At 40.7% G+C, this 20242-nt stretch overlaps 1 protein-coding gene and 1 pseudogene across 1 annotated transcript; both read left to right on the top strand.

Annotated features, from left to right (window-relative positions):
* Nucleotides 1-5909: 5909 nt before the first annotated feature.
* LOC125312576 (serine carboxypeptidase-like 20) lies at nt 5910-9980 on the top strand. Its single transcript, XM_048279323.1, has 14 exons — nt 5910-6064; nt 6150-6298; nt 6388-6464; nt 6591-6713; nt 6832-6934; nt 7012-7049; nt 7162-7263; nt 7361-7441; nt 7581-7808; nt 8150-8215; nt 8307-8434; nt 8628-8741; nt 9003-9048; nt 9575-9980. Exons 1-14 carry the CDS (start codon nt 5925-5927, stop codon nt 9656-9658), a joined length of 1479 nt encoding a protein of 492 aa, XP_048135280.1. The 5' UTR covers nt 5910-5924; the 3' UTR covers nt 9659-9980.
* A 575-nt stretch (nt 9981-10555) lies between these two features.
* Nucleotides 10556-15107, top strand: LOC115729326 (annotated as a pseudogene).
* The last annotated feature ends 5135 nt before the right edge of the window (nt 15108-20242 follow it).

The raw sequence follows: 20242 nt of genomic DNA, 5'->3' as shown, positions 1-20242 counted from the left end.
TCATTAATTCTTCCCAATGCGTATAATATATGAAAATCTCATTTTTTTTTGTTTATGCAGCTGGAGTCAAGGCCCATCGACAACGGAGGTCCCCACATATACGTTGCCATATTTGGGCTACCAACTCGATAGAATTGGATCAAAAGATGTAAGTAATGATAGCAACCAACGAATTTAATATAATGTTAGTTTATAAATTAATTCTTGATTTAATTTGATATGCTTTATTACGATACCAGATTATTTGAGAGCCTTACCTCGATGATATTCTGGAGGCTCTACCATATTACTGCCGGCAGAGACAAGGCAGTTGGAGGGCTCGTGTCCCACTCATCTGTTCTTGGATAGTTGAGTAACATTATCCAGACCGAGTACTTTGTTATTTCGGTGTGCAGCAGCCAATACCTATTTGTCCGTGTGATCATACGGCCTTGCATGATATTGAATTAAGGTCGGTTGGGAAGGAATGGGTAGGTAAGCATAGATGGTGGATTGATATATGGGACCGTCGTATCGATTATATAGTCAATGATGATCCTGCAATGGAGGCACTTTACTATCATTCAAGATATATAGAGTGGTATCGTAGATATACTCGGAGGTGAATTTCTATTCCGAGGGCCGCAATGAGTGTAACGGTTCATGCAAACACTTTCAATTTAATTCATTAATTATTTTATAGTAACATAACTTATTGTCATTTTATAACTTGTGTTAATTTTGATATCATTACTAGGGTGATGGCGTCGAACAAATTTTATATGTCATAGATAACTTCAATCCATCTCATTAGTTCTAGGCAGTTGTAAGGAATATAGCTAGGGCAATGCTATACGCCTAGAATGAGGAGAGCCGACTAACAATGATGCCACCGCCTCAACTAGCAACTATAGTAGCACCTGTTGGGATGCATGATGATGACCTACCCGAGACTGTTCAATAGACCCGGAGGACTACTCGAGCTCATTCGGATGGTGATGTCGTCCCCTACCCCTTGGAGTATCATACGACAGATTTCACCCCGGGGTTCACTCTAGGGTTTGGCCGATCCGATTTCAATGTGGGGTTCGCATAGTTTGTCGGTCCATCTCACGGGAGATCCGCTTTTGAATTTCCCGACAATCCACTACCGCAAACTCCAACCGATTCTGCTAATATATATTGATCTGATTTCTCTTCTTTTTTTCAATGCCCTCCTGCAGTAGGATATGTAGCGTCTAGACGCAGCATATTTTCACAAGATATGCCTTCGTCATATACACGTCCTACTCATTCGGATTCTCGTCTTTCTCCTCGGTACAATACTAGACCTGCCGAACAACGGAGACGACATGCTTGCAGAACATGAGGTCATATAGGAGGACGACATCATCGGTAGATGTAACTGCGGTTGACAATTGTTATATATTATGAAAATCTCATTTTTTTCATATATCTTACCAATTTTATTTTATGAATATTTTTAATTAATTACATCATTACAACATTATTTATTAATTATAAATCTTAATAAATTTTTATATTAATTATTGCTAATTATGTTATAAAGATAAGCTTCACAAAAAAAATTATAAATAAAATAAATATAAATGTGTTAAAAAAATACGAAATAAACTAAATATTATAAGTATAAATAATTAAACACTTAAAAATATATATATATTTTAAAATGGCCCAGCTCTCTCGACTGCCGAACCGCCGAGCGAGTGGATCGGGCCCCGCCCCGCTTTGCTCGGCGGTTGGGGCGGGGCCCAGCTGTAACGTCCCGAATTTTTGGCGGCCGGTTTATTAAGCGAAATGGTATTTATTGGATTCCAATTATTATTAAACGGATGAGTTTTGGGAAAATGGTTATATATTTGACATGATGGATTATCTTGAGACTATGAGAATAGTGGACGCAATGTTCGTGATTGGTGGTGTTGGTTTATTTTATGAACTTAGTTATCAAACTGGTCCTAGTGCGAATTCGGTTCGCAACCGAATTGTGAAGGCTTTTTATTTAAGCCCCCACGCTACTCCGTTTTTCTCCTACGTGTCCTCCACGTGTTGTCAATTTCCCATACCTTTGCCACCTTCTTCTCTTTTTATTTTCTTCTTACGACACACCACACTCCAGAGACTATTTCTCACTAACTTCTTTTCCTCTAATTCATCCCCTTCCTTTGACAACACCTCATGGAACTGCTCGTTCTTGAACCAGCAGTCCCTTCGCTCATTCTTGAATCGGCGACACCGCCATATGATGACGGCGAATTCACAAGGCCTGCCCTCGATTGTGGCTTCTCGCTTCCTCAATCTTGACTAGCCCTCTTGCGCTTTCGGTGGCCGCAACACGAAGAGTGATGGAAGGCGGCTGGGGCTCACTTCATTGACAATCTTGATTCCATCTTCATCGAGCTTCAAACAAGGAAGTGAAACTTGAGGAGGGTGAGCCCCAGCTTGTGGCGAATCCGCAACAACGTCCCTCTCTCTGCCGTAGCTTGTGTCGCCGACCCAGTGTCGTCGGCTTTCCGGCCACTAGCGGTTCAAGTGCAACAGTTTGGTTTTACCCAAGGCAAGTCAAGTCCTAACCCATTTACTAAATTGTGTAATGGGTGTTGGATTTCGAGATTGAACGATGGCCAAATCTGAGCTGATTTCGGTGCTAGATCAGGGGGAGTGAAACTGGAATAAACGATTGAATGGATGTGTGAATTGAATGTGGGTGAGGTGACCTACGGGTCTCATCCGAAAGATGAGTGGATGTGTGCAGGTTGGGTAATTTCGGTGAAACTTCCAGTAGAGTCGCACGAGGTATTACTCCGTATCGGGTCCTATCGTTGTTACTGACTTTGTTTTGCCATAAAGTAGAGGTGCATAGATGATAGGCTGGTCGGGCTGAGATGTCAACGGTTGTGGGAAATGTCGTGGAGTTGTTGCGTGTATGTCGGGCCCAGCCTCCGTGTGCAGGGGAGGTTGAGGTGTTGCCGAGGAGCCGAGTTGGGGGCTTTGGACTAAGGGACGACCGTATGATCAATGAGAGTAACTCCAGGTAGTTTGTTTCCTTAAGCTTTCAGTGAAGCCGGAGAATGAATAAAGGGAAACTTCAATAGGACTTGTGTAGCTAGCGGTAGATGGATGACAAGAATTGAAGCTTCTAGTAAGGTTTAGCAGGTAGAAACCTTACAATTGAAATGTTGGAACAACCTTGGATTAACATCTTGTAAGTAGTCCAGTTAACAGTAAATTGTGCTAGTGGAGTCAAACTAGAAAGATACCAGAATTGAACATGTGAATCGATTGTTGTTACATAACTTGTTTTTGAGAAATCAAACTTTGCATCATATGAGCATGCATTTCATGAGAGTAAATTGAGTGAGGTTCAAATGAATGGGCCTTGTGCCCGGTGATATCCTATGGAGTGTATGAGAAGACCCCGGTGTGTGATTTGGGCGGTTCTGCTGTGTGATCCGGGCGGTCTTGCTGTGTGATCTGGACCCATCTCTGTGGTGGAACGAGACATCAATATGAGTGTACGAATACATGACATGCATTAACATCACCCACATATGAGTACATGAACGCTACTCGAGATGAATGAGATGGATACGCCAAGTAATTTATTTGGTTGTTCACCATTATCTATTCACTTTATTACATAATTTAGTCGGTGACTTAGAACTCTGACTTGCTGAGTTTTCTCACTCCCTTTCCGTTGACATTTTTCAGGAGGATCGGGGGTCGAGTCGTTGAAATTTGTAAATATTTTTTTTAAAAATAATTTCGTAATTTTTTTTTGAAAATTAAATTGGAAAAAAACCCAACTTTCAGGCCCAGTCGTTGAATAGTATGCGTGTGCGTGGCCATGAGACCTAATCTGGCTTGGACCTGAGGTCGCCCGGTGATTATTTGGAACAGATTCGGGGCGGCGACAGTTTGCTGATTTTAGAACTAAGCTCGGCGAAGACTGCGAAGGTGGGCATGCGTGGTGGAGATGGAATCGGAGAGGGGCGATTGATCGTAGACCGAAGGTCTACTTTGCCTTTCATTCTCTCGGCGGAAAAGCATTTTCCTTTGATGTTAAAATTTTTGATTTTATTTATCTGTTTAATAAATAAAAAGCAACATGTCGTGAGCCAGTTTACCTAGTCTTGGACCTACACAGGAACCAATCCAACCGGTCCGATCCGATTCCCAAGTGGGTTCATGATCATGCCAAGTCTTCCCTGCAAAACTGCAAGTGCTATTATATGATCTAAATTACTACACGAGTAGAACAAGCTAGCTCATGATAAGCTAAACATGATGATCATCTCCACGAACAAAGCTACAATGAGCGAGAGGCGTCGAGCCGCGTGAAGGACATGAACGTTGCATGACTGAAACCGTAGAAGCGAGAGCAAGAGGCGTGAGTGACGAGTATGATTGAGTCTGAGCGAGAAAAGAACTGGAATTAGTATTTGGAAATTTAAAAAAAAACATGAAATAAAAAAAAAGATATCCGATCCGGTCCGGATGGGTGGGTTCACCATAAACGGGGAACTGGACCATATTCTTCTAGATCTCCTCCTTTTCAAATTCACGTATTGACCGTAAAGAAACTAATCATCTGTCTCCATGCGGAAACTCAAAAACAAGACTTTTCTGGAGTGGAAAGGTCCAAGTCTAGAAATCCTTATCATCCTCTACTGGTGTCATCGAGCTCAGTTAGGCTTTGCTCGGTCTAATGCTCAAACTCGGATGAGCTTGGATTCTTCCAAGCTAGCCTTACTGCGCGATATGCCCGATTGGATATAGCTCAACTCAATTCGGCTCGATTATCCTACGTTAGGGGCACAGGTTGTCAGCAAATCCAGTTTCCAAATCGCATCAGATGTTACACATATGGGGTGTCGGTATATCATGCGAAACGATGTCGTGTTAGAGTACTCTTTATACATATCGTTTAGGACGATTTGATCTCGAATGTACATAGAAAGTGAGCCTATAACGATTGGATTTATGGGTTTCTCGCATTAGGCGAAGTGTTGCGAAGATCGAGCCATATGGGTGTTATGTTCACGTCCGCACGAGCTCGTTAAGATTTGAATCGATCACATTGAAAGATTTTATGGGACCACAGTCAACTGCTCTAAAAGCTTAAGCTTATAAAAGAAGGCGTGGTTTAATATTTATATATTCCAATACTCTCCCTCACGCTTAGTCCGGTCTTTTGCCTAGTACTAAGCGTGGAAATATTCATTGGGGCGAATAGAGGCCTGAAAAGATTTGAACTCAGAATCTCTTGCTCTGATACCATGAAAGATTTGATGGGATCACAACTAACTGTTCTAAAAGCTTAAGCTTATAAAAGAAGGCGTGATTTAATAATTATATATTCCAATACACATTACAAGTGTTTAGCGGCTTAAGCTCGAGTAGCTCGGCTTGTAAGTTGAGGTCTCACATCAATCTTTCTCTGGTAGTGCTGGATGGAACAGACCTGACTAAAATGTCTAAGGGTCATAGGATTAGAATGCAAACTCAGGCATGGCCACTTTGAATTAATCCTCTAGGAGGAATGCCAATGATTGCACAGAGAATCTTCAACCACTCTTTACATTTGTCTCTTCTCCTTACTGCTTGTGTCTGGTATCTTCTCTCATTGTTCTCACCATTTCATCTCGTCCACAGCATTGGATTTCTTTAGTCAATGATTGCATAAAGGCATTTGAATGTCCCTTCTGGTTTGTCTCTTTCCCCTCCAATTTTTCCTTTCTGCATGTCTTATGTTGCTGTAATGGACGTCCTTGTGTTTCTGTCATTCTCGTCCGCTCGCCTCGGAGCACAAACGTCATTATATGCCATATCACGTCCTCGCCACCCTTTCTCGTCTATATAAGATTTGTAACAATACAGGGTACGATCGTAATCGGAGAACTTTTGATGATCTGTTCGGAATTATGACGGTCTTCGGTTTCACTTCTGGTGTAATACTAGGCTTCGTTTTGACTGTTTTAGCTGTCGGAGCGGCTCCTGATGAATCCCTCATTACTCATGTACCGGGCTTTGATGGCACTTTACCCTCTAATCATCATGCAGGGTACATATTCCACCATTTTCCTAACCGTCGTTTCGATCTCAGGCTTGTTTAGTTGACTAAGACAATTCTGGTTCGGTATCTGCAGGTATGTGGCCATAGAGGGGAATCCTGGAAAGAAGAATTTGTTCTACTATTTCATTGTGTCTGAAAGGAATCCTAGCAAGGACCCTGTAGTACTGTGGCTTAACGGAGGACCCGGTTGCTCCAGCTTCGACGGTTTTGTTTATGAACATGGTATTCGAATTAAGCACTGAACCGAGATGATGATGTTTTCATGGTCACATGTTGTGAGGTCCCATTTTCATGCCCATGCCTATATGCAGGACCATTTAATTTTCAAGCGGGAGAGTCAAATGGAAGCTTGCCTATACTTCAGCTCAATCCCTTCAGCTGGTCTAAGGTCTGTAAAATCATTTCTGTTCTGTGAACTTTTCCATTCACTTGCTGGATTGAATGTCGGTGTAGGATAATTTCTAACTCCTTGTTTTGTGAGGACTACAATGAAGTGCTCTTGCTCATTTTGCAGGTCTCCAACACTATCTATTTGGATTCTCCATGTGGAGTGGGTTTATCATACTCTGAAGATCCACAGAATTATGTGACGGGAGACCTTCAAACTGCCTCCGATACGCACGCCTTTCTTCTCGAGGTAACAGGTCCTGCACGAATATGAATATGTTAGGCTTAACCCAGCAGGTTAATTTACAGGAACTGAATAAACAGGATAGCGGTAGAGCAGCTGCTAATTATTCGTTTTTTGGATTCAGTGGTTCGAGCTCTATCCAGAATTCCTTTCGAATCCATTCTATATATCAGGAGAGTCGTATGCTGGAGTTTACATTCCGACTCTTGCCTCCAAAGTAGTAAAAGGTATGGTGAACTCAAACAAAATTCCAGGTTCATCTGTCGATGTTTTGTTGGTAATTGCAAATGAAATTTTCTTTCAGGAATTAAACAAGGTGAAAAGCCTCATATCAATTTCAAGGTATCTCTCTTCTTCTCATCTCTGCTGAAAGACTTGGGGTATACCCAATTCCATGGTGATAGCTTTGACTGTCTGAACTTTTTGACTGTGGAAAAAATGTACCTTACTGCAGGGTTACCTCATTGGTAATGGGATTGCAGATGACGAATATGATGGAAATGGCTACGTGCCTTTCATCTTCGGTATGGCGCTGATCTCGATGGACATCTTTGAGGTCAGTTAAACAGGAAAGCTAGCACTAACTAGGGGACATGTGCTATCATAAAAGTCCCACAAGTATGTTTAGCAGGAGCTTACAATTGATTCTGCAGGATTGTCAGGCTACATGTAAAGGGAAGTTCTATGACCCCCCAAATGACCGATGCTGCAAGAACATTCTCAAGGCGTACGCAGTGCGACGGTGTCCCTTTCTCAGTAATTTGGAACATGTTTATCAGCTTTCAAACCAATAGAACTGATACCAACCGCAAATAGATTTGCAAGTGGGATTCGCATGGGTAAATTGACGTTTTTTTTCCCGCTACTTTCCAGGCTCTGACAGGTTTAAATATGTACGACATTCTCGAGCCGTGCTACCGTTACCCGGATGGCAAGGCAATGAGTCTGCCTTTTGGCCTCCATCAGTTGGGGGTGACTGAGAAGCCTCTCTACACAAGAAAAAGAATGTTTGGTTATGGTTCACAACTTTGGCTATCAGAACAAGAGAACACGGTCACATCGAGTCTCCAACAGGCGAAAGCATTTCACATCCCATGCATTGTGAGTGATTCAGACTTTTTAGTGTGCATGATCGGATTTCTATCGCCTTTCCATTCTCACATTGTGGTGACAAATAAAATTCCAGGACAACATAAAAGTAAGCAGGGTGACTATTTTAGTACTTTCTGAGAAAGCTAGAATCTTCAATCTCAGTCGCTATGCTTGTTGGTTATATTTAAGATGAAAAATGGAGGCTTGGATTAAACATTAAGTTAGCAAGACTGATAGTGCGAGTCCGAATGCCCGTCAGCGGAGACCCAAGCCATCCTCATTCTCCTCTCGACATAAGTCAAACATTAGTATTATACTTCCTTCCATAATGTTCTCAGTTGTGTTTGCAGAATGATGATTTTGCAACCGCATGGTTAAATGACGAAGCAGTTCGGGAAGCAATCCACGCAGCACCGGTAATATGTTGAATCATTTGCTCTTGTCTGCCACAGAAATGTTGAGCTTCTAGTTATTTAATCGGGCATTTGCTTATTTTATATGCGATAGGCGAGCGTGGCGGGTCCTTGGGAGATATGCGCCACTAGAGTGAGGTTAAATTATACCATTGATACAGGAAGTATGATCCCGTATCATAAAAGTTTGATTTCTGAGGGATACAGGGCGCTCATATTCAGGTGAGATATGTGATATTCATGCGGCTCTGCATCCCTGAGACATCTCTTCTTGCCATCCTAAACATTCTGATGCTGTTTAGATGCATAATAGGTCGTGTAGTGATGTCCAACAATTCCTTACCACATTCTTTAGATGATGGTCCCGTCTTTTTTGTTTGATTGTTGTTAATTGATGTTCTTTGTCTGCTCTCAGTGGAGATCATGATTCAGTCGTACCTTACACCGGCACTCAAGCGTGGACCAGGTCACTTGGATACAAAATTGTCGATGAATGGAGATCGTGGATCTCCAACGAGCAAGTCGCCGGGTGAGTTCTTACTTCATCTCATGTTTTGCAGCAATACTTAGCGCCTGCAAGGTATGATCTTACTGACTAGTACTCATGGTGAAAGAGTAGAGATGTCTAAATTGCTCTCTCATCGACAGAGTGACATACAAATCCTTTGTTTTTTTTTTCCATTTTCAGTCGCTTTTAAGTGCATCGACAAATTCAAATTGCTGTGCAATGCCATTGCGGGTCATTACGCTATACTGCTCTAAGCATACATTCTGCGCCAACTTGTTTCAGGTATCTGCAAGGGTATGACCACAACCTCACCTTTCTAACTATCAAGGTCAGGAACCAATAAACTTTCTTACCAATCATATGCTAAGATTGACAATTCGTTGCACGAAAAGACTGGAACAAGGTCATGGCAAGTGTGCTGTTTTCTGCATACTTTGGTTGCTCCGTTGAAAACAAACTGGAATGTTGAACAACGCGATAGAGTAATGCTAATAATATGTACTTAATCTCTATGGGTAAAAGATGTGACTTCACCAGTGTCTAGGACAAAAAAAATAAAATGTTGTCTGTGTCTGAATCCTAGAGAAAAGCTCAATTTATCCTTAATGAACTAATTTGATTTGATGTTTGGAAATGAGATGTTTGAAGTTCGAATTCACAAATCCTGACCTTTTGACAGTTGATACCGAAGATAATAACGTTCCTTTCTCTTTTAACGCTCAGAAACAATTTCTGCTCTTTGTTTTACTGGAATGCACTCAAGCTGATCTATTTCTACTTGCACATGCGCTGCTCGTTGCACAAGTCATCTCCTTGTCTGATGCTAACGATAACCATCTTGTCAATGGGTGCAGGGAGCCGGGCATATGGTCCCTCAATACAAGCCGCAGGAATCGTTGGACTTCTATACTCGTTGGTTAGATGAAAAACCAATCTGACATTACTGCATTGCCTCTGGTTCACGGAATTGGAATCCTTCTACCATTTAGGCTAAGTGCAGGACAAGTAGAACTTATGTACTCCAAAAGTCCATCAAGTTTCAATAAGATCCTGGCCTTACGGTTTCTTTATTTCTCCACTGTTCTTAACACAACCAACTTGAATTTGGTCTACATTCTAACATGGGGAGAGATCAGTAATCCAACTTTTGGTCAATGTCTCCGAAGAGACTAGAAGAAATGAGTTCTGGTATTGCATCCGGTAAAGTTCGACTGATGTAATCCTCATCAACAACGACTAACCAATCATGATTTCTAGCTATACTGTGACTTCTTGCACTTGTTCTGATCTCCATGTTAGGCTGATTGGTATCGTCATAGTTCAAAATCAAGCCTCAATTCTTGTAACGCAATACGATGAGGATCTCTTAGAATCCAAAACCCTTTATCCTTTATGCATCTGAGGCGTAGTACTTCCGCGACACCGATCAATTCTTCTTCCTACCATGGCTGAAAACAAGTAAACATCCATAATCAAGCCTTACACCAAAATCTGATCATGCTGAATGCTTCTGCTCAATTAACACTTGAGCTTATGCCTGCTGAATTCTAATCCTGGCATGCCCGGTTTCATACTTAGCCGATAGGATATGACACTTAATTGGGTATGCTAATGGCACACTCCCTTTGTGCTCCTTGTACAATCACAGTCATCCAAAGGAAATACCACGAGCAGTGACCCTAGTTCGTGCAACGTCAGATTGGTCAGGATCAGTTGTCATTAAACGTCAACATTGCTCTATTTCTGAAAGAAGTTTACTGCTAGTGCTCATCACATCTGGCGTAACCTCCAGTGAGGCATGTGCGCGACTTTACCCGAATAAATCCAGTGCTGGAATGACGATGCCCAAGGAAAAGCTTGCTATCTCATCTGAGGGTCACCTCCTGATGCCCTAGCAATCTTCTACCCTCTAGCTGGTTGGTTCGTCAAAGAAGGGCTCTTTATCGACTGTAACGACAAGGAGTAGAACTTGTGCGCACCGAAGTGAATGGTCATCTTGACCAGCTCCTCCAGGGAGAGTTGGATGTGGACCTGCTCGGCCGTCTGTTTGAGTTCCCGCTGGGACTGGCCGGCAATCCGCTAGTGGTGATTCAAGCGAACATGTTCAAGTGCAGGGGACTTGTGATCGGCCTGCGCTTTACTCACAAGTTAGGCGACATGTGCACCATGGCGACATTCACGACCTCGTGGTCTACCGCATGTTGGAGCAGAATCCGTGAAGTAGGCTTGCCATATTTCGAGTTGTCGTCTCTATTCCCAGTGAAGGGGCCGGTGCTAACTGATTGGCCTCCACTCCATCATGGAGTAAATTTCACACTGAATTGGTTCGTGTTCAGTGGTGCGGCCCTCTCGCGGCTAAAACTAGCTGAGGCAAAAAAATGCACGGATATCGAGAGTGGAGGTTGTATGCGCACTTGTGTAAGCTGTTTGTAACCATTCGAGCGAAACACAGCCGCTAAGGTCCTTTGTGGTTTGCCAGTCAATGAGCTTGTGTGGGAGAGTCAATCTGCCGGTACCGACCAAGCAAGATGATTGGGCGGATAAATTGAGCTTTTCTCTAGGACTAAGGCCAATGATTGCGCGGAGCATCTCCAACCACTCTTATATCTGTCTCTTCTCGCATTGTTTTCACCAGTTTATCTCGTCCACATCATTGGATTCCTTTAGTCAATGATGGCGTAAAGCATTTATATGTCTCTTCGGTTTGTCTCTTTCACCTTCCATTTTCCTGTCTACATGTCTTATGAACCGTAATGGATGTCCCGGTGTTTCGGTCATTCTCTTCCACTTGCCTCCTAGCGCAAACGACATTATATATCTTATCACCTCCTTGACACCCTGTCTCATCTACATTAATCAGTAACAACATATGGTACGGTTGAAGTCACAGAACTATTATCTCTCCTGAATGATAACGGTCTTCAGGTTCACTTATGGTGTAATGCTAGGCCTGGCTTTGACTGTTTTAGCTGTCGGAGCAGCTCCTGATGAATTCCTCATTACTCACGTACCGGGGTTTGATGGCACTCTACCTCTAATCACTATGTAGGGTACATAATCCACCATTGTCCTAACCGTCATTTTGATCTCAGGCTCGCTTAATTGACTAAGAGATTTCTAAGTCCGGCATTTTCAGGTGCATCAGAAAGGAATCCTAGCAAGGACCCTGTAGTACTGGGGCTTAACGGAGGGCCCAGTTGCTCGAGCTTTGACGGTTTTGTTTATGAACATGGTATTAGAATTAAGCACCGAACTTTCACACGCACACGCGTTGTAAGGTCCCATTTTTCATGTCCATTACCTACTTGCAGGACCATTCAATTTTCAAACAGGAAAGTCAAAAGGAAGCTTTGCCTATACTTCAGCTAAATCCCTTCAGCTGGTCAAAGGTCTGTAAAATCAGTTCTGTTCTGTGAACTTTTCTGTTTATTTACTGGATTGCATGTTGGCCTAGTACAATTTATGACTCAGTGTTTTGTGAGGTTTACAATGAAGTGCTCTTGCTCATTTTTCAGGTCTCCAACATCATCTGTTTGGATTCTCCATGTGGAGTGGTTTTATCTACTCTGACGATCCACAGAATTATGTGACGGGAGACCTTCAAACTGCCTCCAATACGCATGTCTCTCTTCTCAAGGTAACCATCCAAGGCCCTCCTTAACAGGAATGGAATAAGTGGAATTGTGGTAGAGCAGCTGCTAATAAGCCACTGTACAGAAGCACCCATCTTAATCTCATAATATCAAGCCGCTGAATTATTTGTTTCTTGGATTCAGTGGTTCGAGCTCTATCCAGAGTACCTCTCAAATCCATTCTATATATCAGGAGAATCGTGTGCCAGAGTTTATGTGCCAACTCTTGCCTCCAAAGAAGTAAAAGGTGTGGTGGACTCAACAAAATTCCAGGTTCATCTGTCGAATTCTGTCAGTAATTGCCAATGAACTTCTCTTTCAGGAATTAAAAAAGGCGAAAAGCCTCTTATCAATTTCAGATATGGATCTCCTCTTCTCATCCTCTGCTGCGAGACTTGGGCAATACCCAATTCCATGATGATGGCTCTGACTAACTGAACTTTTTATACGTACCTTGCTGCATGGTTACCTCATTGGAAATGCTATTGCAGATGATGACCACGATGGCAACGGCCTTATGCCTTTCTTCTTCAGCATGGCCCTGATCTCAAGCGACATCTTTGATGTCGGTTAAACCAGGAAGCTAGCACTAATTATATTTAGCAGGAGCTTGCACTTGGTTCTGCAGGATTGGCAGGCAACACGTAAAGGGAAGTTTTATGACCCCCCAAATGATCGATGCCTCAAGAGTATTCTCAAGGCCTTGGCGGTGCGATAGTGTCCCTTTCCCAGTAATTTTAATCATGGTTATTAGCTTTAAAAGCAATAGAACTGATACTACCCACCAATAGATTTGCAAGTGGGATTCGGTCGGTAAATTGACAATTTTTTCCCACCACTTTCTAGGTTCTGACAGGTTTAAATAGGCACAACATTCTCGAGCCGTGCTACCGTTACCCAGATGACAAGGTCAGGAGTCTGCCTTTCGGCCTCCATCAGTTGGGGGTGACTGAAAAGCCTCTTGCCACTAGAAAAAGAATGTTCGGTTACGATTCACCTCTTTGGCTATCAGAAAAAGAGAAGACAGTCACATCGAGTCTGCAAGCAGGAAACACATTTCACATCCCACGCATTGTGCGGCATTCGGACTTCTCATTCTCTCATTGAGATTAGTCAAGCATTAGTATTCTATTACATACCATAATGTTCTCACTTGTGAGTTTGCAGAATGATGATTTCGCAACTATGGTTGAATGACGAAGCAGTTTGGGAAGCAATCCACACAGCACCGGTAATATTCAGAATTATTTGCTCTTGTTTGCCACTGAAATGTCGAGCTTCTAGTTATTCGATCCGGCATTTGGTTATTTGATATGTAATAGGCAAGTATGGCGGGTCCTTCGGCAATATGCGCCTCTAGAGTGAGGAGAAAATATGACATTAATACCGGAAGTATGATCCTGTATCCCAAAAGTTGGATTTCTGAGGGATACGGGGCACTCGTGTACAGGTGAGATATGTGATATTCATGCCCTCTGCATTGCTGAGACATCTTTTTTCTTGCCATCCTAAACTTTCTTAAGATCTTAAGGTTGATGCAACTTTAACTTGTCAATTGACCTATCTGATGCTGTTTAGATGCATAACCGGTTGTGTGGTGATGTCCAACAAATTCCTTACCACATTCTTTAGATAATGGTCACGTCTTTTTTGTTTAATCGTCGTTAATTGACGTTCCGTGTCTGCTCTCAGTGGAGATCATGATTCAGTCGTACCTTACACCGGCAGTCAAGAGTGGACCAGGTCACTTGGATACAAAATTGTCGATGAATGGAGGTTGTGGATCTCCAACGAGCAAGTTGCCGGGTGAGTTCTTGCTTCATCTCATGTTTTGCAGCAATACTTCGCGCCTGCAAGGTATGATCTTACTAACTAGTACTCAGGGCGAAAGAGTAGAGATGTCTAGATCGCTCTCTCATTGGCAGAGTGATGTATAAATCCTCTGCTTTTTCCATTTTCAGTCGCTTCTTCAGTGCATCCACAAATTCAAATTACAATACAATGCCATTGTTGGTGATTAAGCTATGCCGCTCTAAGCATACAAGCTTTTTCCAACTAGTTTCAGGTATCTGCAAGGGTACGACCACAACCTCACATTACTTACTATCAAGGTCAGGAACCAATGATAGAACAAGATCACGACGAGTGTGCCGTTTTCTGCATAATTTGGTTTCTCCATCAAAACAAACATGAATGTTGCACAACGTGATAGAGTAATGCTGATAATATTTACTTAATCTCCATGGATAAAAGATGTGACAGGATACACAGCAATGTCAAAAGTTCTACCTCAATGTCTAGGACAAAAAACAAAATTGTCTGTGTCTGAATCCTAGAGAAAAGCTCTATTTATCCTTAAAGACCTAATTTTGTACGATGCTTGGAAATGAGATGTTTGAAGTTCATATTCACAAATCCTGACCTTTTGATAGTTGATACCGTAGATAATAACCTTTGTTTTGCTTTTAAGTTGCACATGCGCCGCTCGTTGTACTAGTCATCTCCTCGTCTGATGCTAATAATGACTTTCTAGTCATCGGTGCAGTGAGTGGGGCTTACGGTCCCTCAATACAAGCCGCAGGAATCGTTGGATTTCTATACTCGTTGGTTAGCTGGAAAACCAATCTGACATTACTGCATTGCCTCTGGTTCACGGAATCGGAATCCTTCTACCATTTAGGCTAAGAGCAGGACAAGTAGAACTTACGTACTCCAAAAGTTCATCAAGTTTTCAATAAGATCTTGGCTTTCCGGTATCTTGATTTCTCCACTCTTCATTCCAACATGGAGAGAGATCACTATTCCAACTTTCGTTCAATGTCTCCAACGAGACTAGAATAAATGAGTTCTGGTATTGCATCCGGTAAAGCTCGAATGATGTAATCCTCATTGACAACGATTAATCGATCACTAATTCTAGCTATACTGTGACTTTGTGTACTTGTTACTGATCTCCGTGTTAGGCTGATTGGTATCGTCATACTTGAAAATCACGCCTCAATTCCTGTAATGCGATACGATGAAGATCCCTTAGAACCCAAAAAACTTTATCCTTCATGATATCTGAGATTTAGCGCTTCTGCTAAACCAATCAATTTTTCTTGCTCCTACTATATCATAGCCGAAAACGAGTAAACATCTACAATCAATCCCTACACCAAAATCTCATCATGATGAATGCTTCTGCCGACTACGACTTGAGCTCATGCCTGCCAAATTTTGATCCCGGCATGCCCCGGTTTCATACATAATTGACTGGATACGACTTAATTGGGGGTACTAATGGCACACTCCTTGTGCTCCTTGTACACTCAGAGTCATCCAAAGACCACTAACGGTGAGCCCATCTTGTGCAACATCAGGTTGGTCAGGATCAGTTGTTCTTAAACGCCAAACATTGCACTTTTTCTGAAAGTATTAAACTGCAAGTGCTCATCGCATCCACCGCAACCTCCAGCGAGGCATGTGCACGACTTGCCCTGAATAAATCGAGTTTCAGAATTGACGATGCTCAAGGAAAAAGCTTGCTATCTCATCGGAGGCTCATTTCCTTGACTAGCTTATGATCGTAACTACAAAACACATAATGTCTCCTGAGAAATCCAATAAGAGACATATTTAGTTGCCACCACTTCCATTAGAGAAGGGTCATGTTACAATTGTTGCTCCACCATCTTCATCAGCAAAGCTTGAAGAGTCACAAACCTTGTCTATCTAATTTACATTTCAAGCCTTTCCTAAAATCCATTTGGTGATCATATATTTCTTGAGATCTTTTGGGCCTATCTTGGACTCTGGCCCATCTTTTTGTCCATAGTTAATGTTAGAGATGATTAATTATCACTAACAATTAACAATATGGTTTACATTTTATAACTCAGTGCTTTTGCTTCTGTGCAAAGGCCGATAGGATGAAAAAAATCTCGAGCGTGCAATATCGAAAGTTCGGAACCTCTTTCCAAGAGCTTAGGAAATGCCCGATGCACAAGCGGGCCGGAGATTCGCTAATGACATGGCTTGTAATTATGACATGGAAGAATTTGTTCGAAATTTGTAGGTGTGTTTTCGGATGATACTAAAACCGTTATTTCAACCACAGGCTAGGTTAATTGACTCGCTCCGTTTGTTTCGCACAAAATGGATGAATTGGAAAACATTTTCCTAATAACAATTGATGTTATTGCTTAAAATAATTAATCAATGAAAAATGTTACCCTTATCAACAACAATTTATGGATAAGTATTTCATGTGCGATGAAAATATTTTTCGTTCATTTATTTTTGTAAGCAATGTACGTAACCAATTTTTGAAAAATGTTTTCCAAATTATTTATTTTCCGCCAAACAAACGGAGCTTAAGAGAATTTCAAGTTCAAAATTTGCAGGCATGTGGCAATAGAGGGGAAAGGGGGAAAGAAGAATTTGTTCAACTATTCCATTATCCCCGAAAGAAATCTGTTTATTTTTTACGACAATTATCACAATCACGGGAATTTGATGGTATTACTGATGGTCCATGGCGGAGAAAATTGATTCAACAAATCAAGAGGTAGAGAACGTGAGTGTGGATAATTAAATAAGGTTCCAACAGCTCAAATTACCAAAATTACAGGAGTAAATGTGGACTTGTGGACCGCTATATTGTATTCAATCTTTAGGAGTTCAACCAAGTCCATTACTTTTCAATTGAATAAACTATTGCCTAAACCCATCAAACTAGTAGGTCGGATCAGATTGAAAGTAGTCCGACCCAAATTGATCAATTTAATTTGTTTGGACTCAATTTCATGTAATACAATTTTAGCGACCCATACTCGACTTGATCTTGATCAATCCATACCCAACCCAACCCAATCCAAACCATGGTCCAATTCTTAGCAATTTCTCCTTAAATACAGAAAATAGAATAAAAAGAGCCATTTAATAAAAAGCTAATTAAAAATGACAAAATAGTAACTAAGAAAAGAGAAATTTCTATTTACATGGTATTGAATTGAGAGCGTTTTAATTTAGATATAAGAATTGCGCCAATAATCAGGATTTATTGTCAAAAATGAAATGCCTAATTTATTTTACCAACAGTTACTAAATATTGTAGAATGTAACTCAATATTAACAACTAACTACTGTTGACACCTAAATTTTGACTAACCTTTTCGATCATTTTTGCATAGAAAATTAGAGCTAATCTTTTAGTTCTAGACAAAAATAATTAAGTCATTTTTCATTCATGCATTGCATTACCAATTATCCGGATCGGCGGTGCAAGATTGAGCTTAATTTGTCGGGCGATTTGGACTTAAACCGATGGGCAAATTTTGTAGCAATTCATGGACATATGTGTCGAAAATTTAAAACTATTTTGGAGCTTTTATTTTAGAAAAAAGGCTTTATCTAAAATGCCAATTATTTGGAAAAAGCCTAATTAAGCTCACAATTGACATGAAAAATTCGACTAGCCCATCTATATGGCTAGGCCAAAATTTTCAGCTCATTCAAGGATCAATTTGTGCAATTACACCCTTTGGGACTTAATTCAAGTTATATTTTGAGCCCGGGTGTATTTTACAAAAATTAAGAAACTTTAGGCACTTGATTTGGAACACTTTTCTCTATAAATACATCTTTATGCCTAGGGTTAAAGGATCGGCAAAATTTTTTCTGCTTATACACAGAAATATTCGTGAGGAAATAGAGAGCGAGAGAGGGAAATTTTTGGCGTCAAGACAGAGCTTTGAGAGCAGAAAATTCAGAGGTGTCTTCTAGGTTACCGAAGGCGTCAAAATCGAACGGTTTCTCCATTTGTGTCACCGGCCGCCTTTCTCTTCCGTCACTAATCGAGCATCCCAACTAAGCTACCAATCAAGCGTGTTTGGAGCTACTGTCCAAGCTGTTTCCAGCTTTGTTCGTGTGCAAATTACTCAATACAGAATTCGCCGCTGTTCGGAAGGTAGTTGAGCCGCTACGCAGAGGAGTTTTCGCATCGAATCAGTCAAATTTTTGTGCTACGAATCAAGTTTTTGCAGCAACTTTTAGGGCGATTTTCCTATTATTTTGTGGGCGATTCCTTTTCTATTTGGTGCTGATTTTTTCAAACAATTGGTGCTCGAATTATTGCTGCAAATTAAGCCTTGATGAGCTACAAAAATTGTTTTTTTCACCAAACTCTTCGGGGCGTGCTAAATCCCACTAGCTGTCCAAGTAACCTTGCTCGTTCATCCCTCTTTTTGATTCGAAGTTCAAATTAGGTAATTCTTCCATCTTGTGATATTCTAAATGGTATTTATGTGATTGAATATTTGATGAATATTGCATGCTTTCCAGATAGATTATAGTCACTCAATTTGAAATCTCGAATTGAGAATATATATTTTCGGATCACTATGAGCATATCCTTGAACAATTTTGTTGCCTAATCTTGCATGTTCGAAATGTCCGAGTGAATATTGAGATATGATGTTTATCTTTTTGGATCCTTTACATATCTCCTGGGAATGGATTTTATAGGTAATCTGAATTTCAATCACATCTTGTTAGATATCGACATATTTTCGAAATATTAGAACAATATCTCATGGCCTAATCAAAATTTTCGAAAATATAGAAGAAATCTTTAAGATTTGGAAGTTATCTCAATTATCTTGAAAATCCTAAGCGATAATCTTTCCAATTTATAAAAGATGTCAATCCTTGGTGAATAGGAGCTTATCTCCTTGAAAATTTTGAAATCTTTTAGAGATTTTTTTTCGAAAATTCAATAAATGTTTGAACATTTTTAAATAAAACAGCCCATAATATATGCTTCCTTGTGCTTGACCTCTCGGAATATTAAATTGCAGCTTTAACCATGATCTTATAGGATGGGACAACAATTTAGTATAAGATTTCGTATTCTGCCCTTTGGCGAGAAGGGATGATGATATCTTATACAATTATCCACATATTAGCTCGAATCTCCGAGAATGTAGCATATAGAATCTCGCTCTGGCCCGGATCTTCGGGAATGAGAAGATTCATCGGAAAATTCGAAAAATAAAGGTATATTATGGGTATTTTTATTTAATTTTGTTCAAATTTACATTTAAATAAAATTTTTAAAAAAATTTAAATCATGAAAGTCAATCAAAAAGACATGTTTCATGGAATTGGGTACCGAAAGGATGTTAATTAAAAAAATAATCAAATCCCCGAGCCTTAAATCTCTGTTTAGCATAAAATAAAGTATTCTCCCGTACTTTATTTAGGTATCTAATCTACCTACAAAATAAAAAAAGACTAGTGGCGGCTCCTAAAAAAAAAAAATCAAACCTAAGTTGCGAATTGGTAAGACTTGGGAGAGTTTGTATTAGATTAGTTAATTCACTTAATTAACCTAATAATCCATTAACCTAAATTAATTTTCAGGTCACGACAACTACCCGTCCGAAAAAATGGACATCGGTTGGGACATTACATCAAAGCTTTCTTCTCTCGCTCCACGTGATGTGGAGTGATTACTTCCTTGCCGGTCGAAAATGCGTGCATTTTGACTTCTGAGCCTAGAGGTGATTCGTTTCAAGGTGGATCGATTTCTACCTTGAAACATGAAATTGGATCGGGTGGGTTCGGCTCCCAATTTATAGAACTGCTTGGCACTTTTTTTTCTTTTGATTTTTTCTATTTTCTACTAGTGGGAGTTTCCAAAATTTAAAAGGAAAACGTAATTTACTAATTAGGGTTTGCTTCAAGATACAAACTAAAAAGGAAATTACTAAATCTTGGCAAGTTTGTTGGTCCGGTTCCTTATGTGGAACAAGGAATTGAACTGGTCACCTCGAGAACCACCCAAACTAGCTGATATGGTCCGGTGCTCGGGTTGAACTGGAACCCTTGCACACCCCTCATTTAAAC

This window comes from Rhodamnia argentea, chromosome 5 (genome assembly GCF_020921035.1).
Source record: "Rhodamnia argentea isolate NSW1041297 chromosome 5, ASM2092103v1, whole genome shotgun sequence".
Classification (NCBI taxonomy): domain Eukaryota; kingdom Viridiplantae; phylum Streptophyta; class Magnoliopsida; order Myrtales; family Myrtaceae; genus Rhodamnia; species Rhodamnia argentea.
The sequence above is the reverse complement of the archived record's forward strand: the minus strand, read 5'-3'. Positions and strand labels throughout refer to the sequence as shown.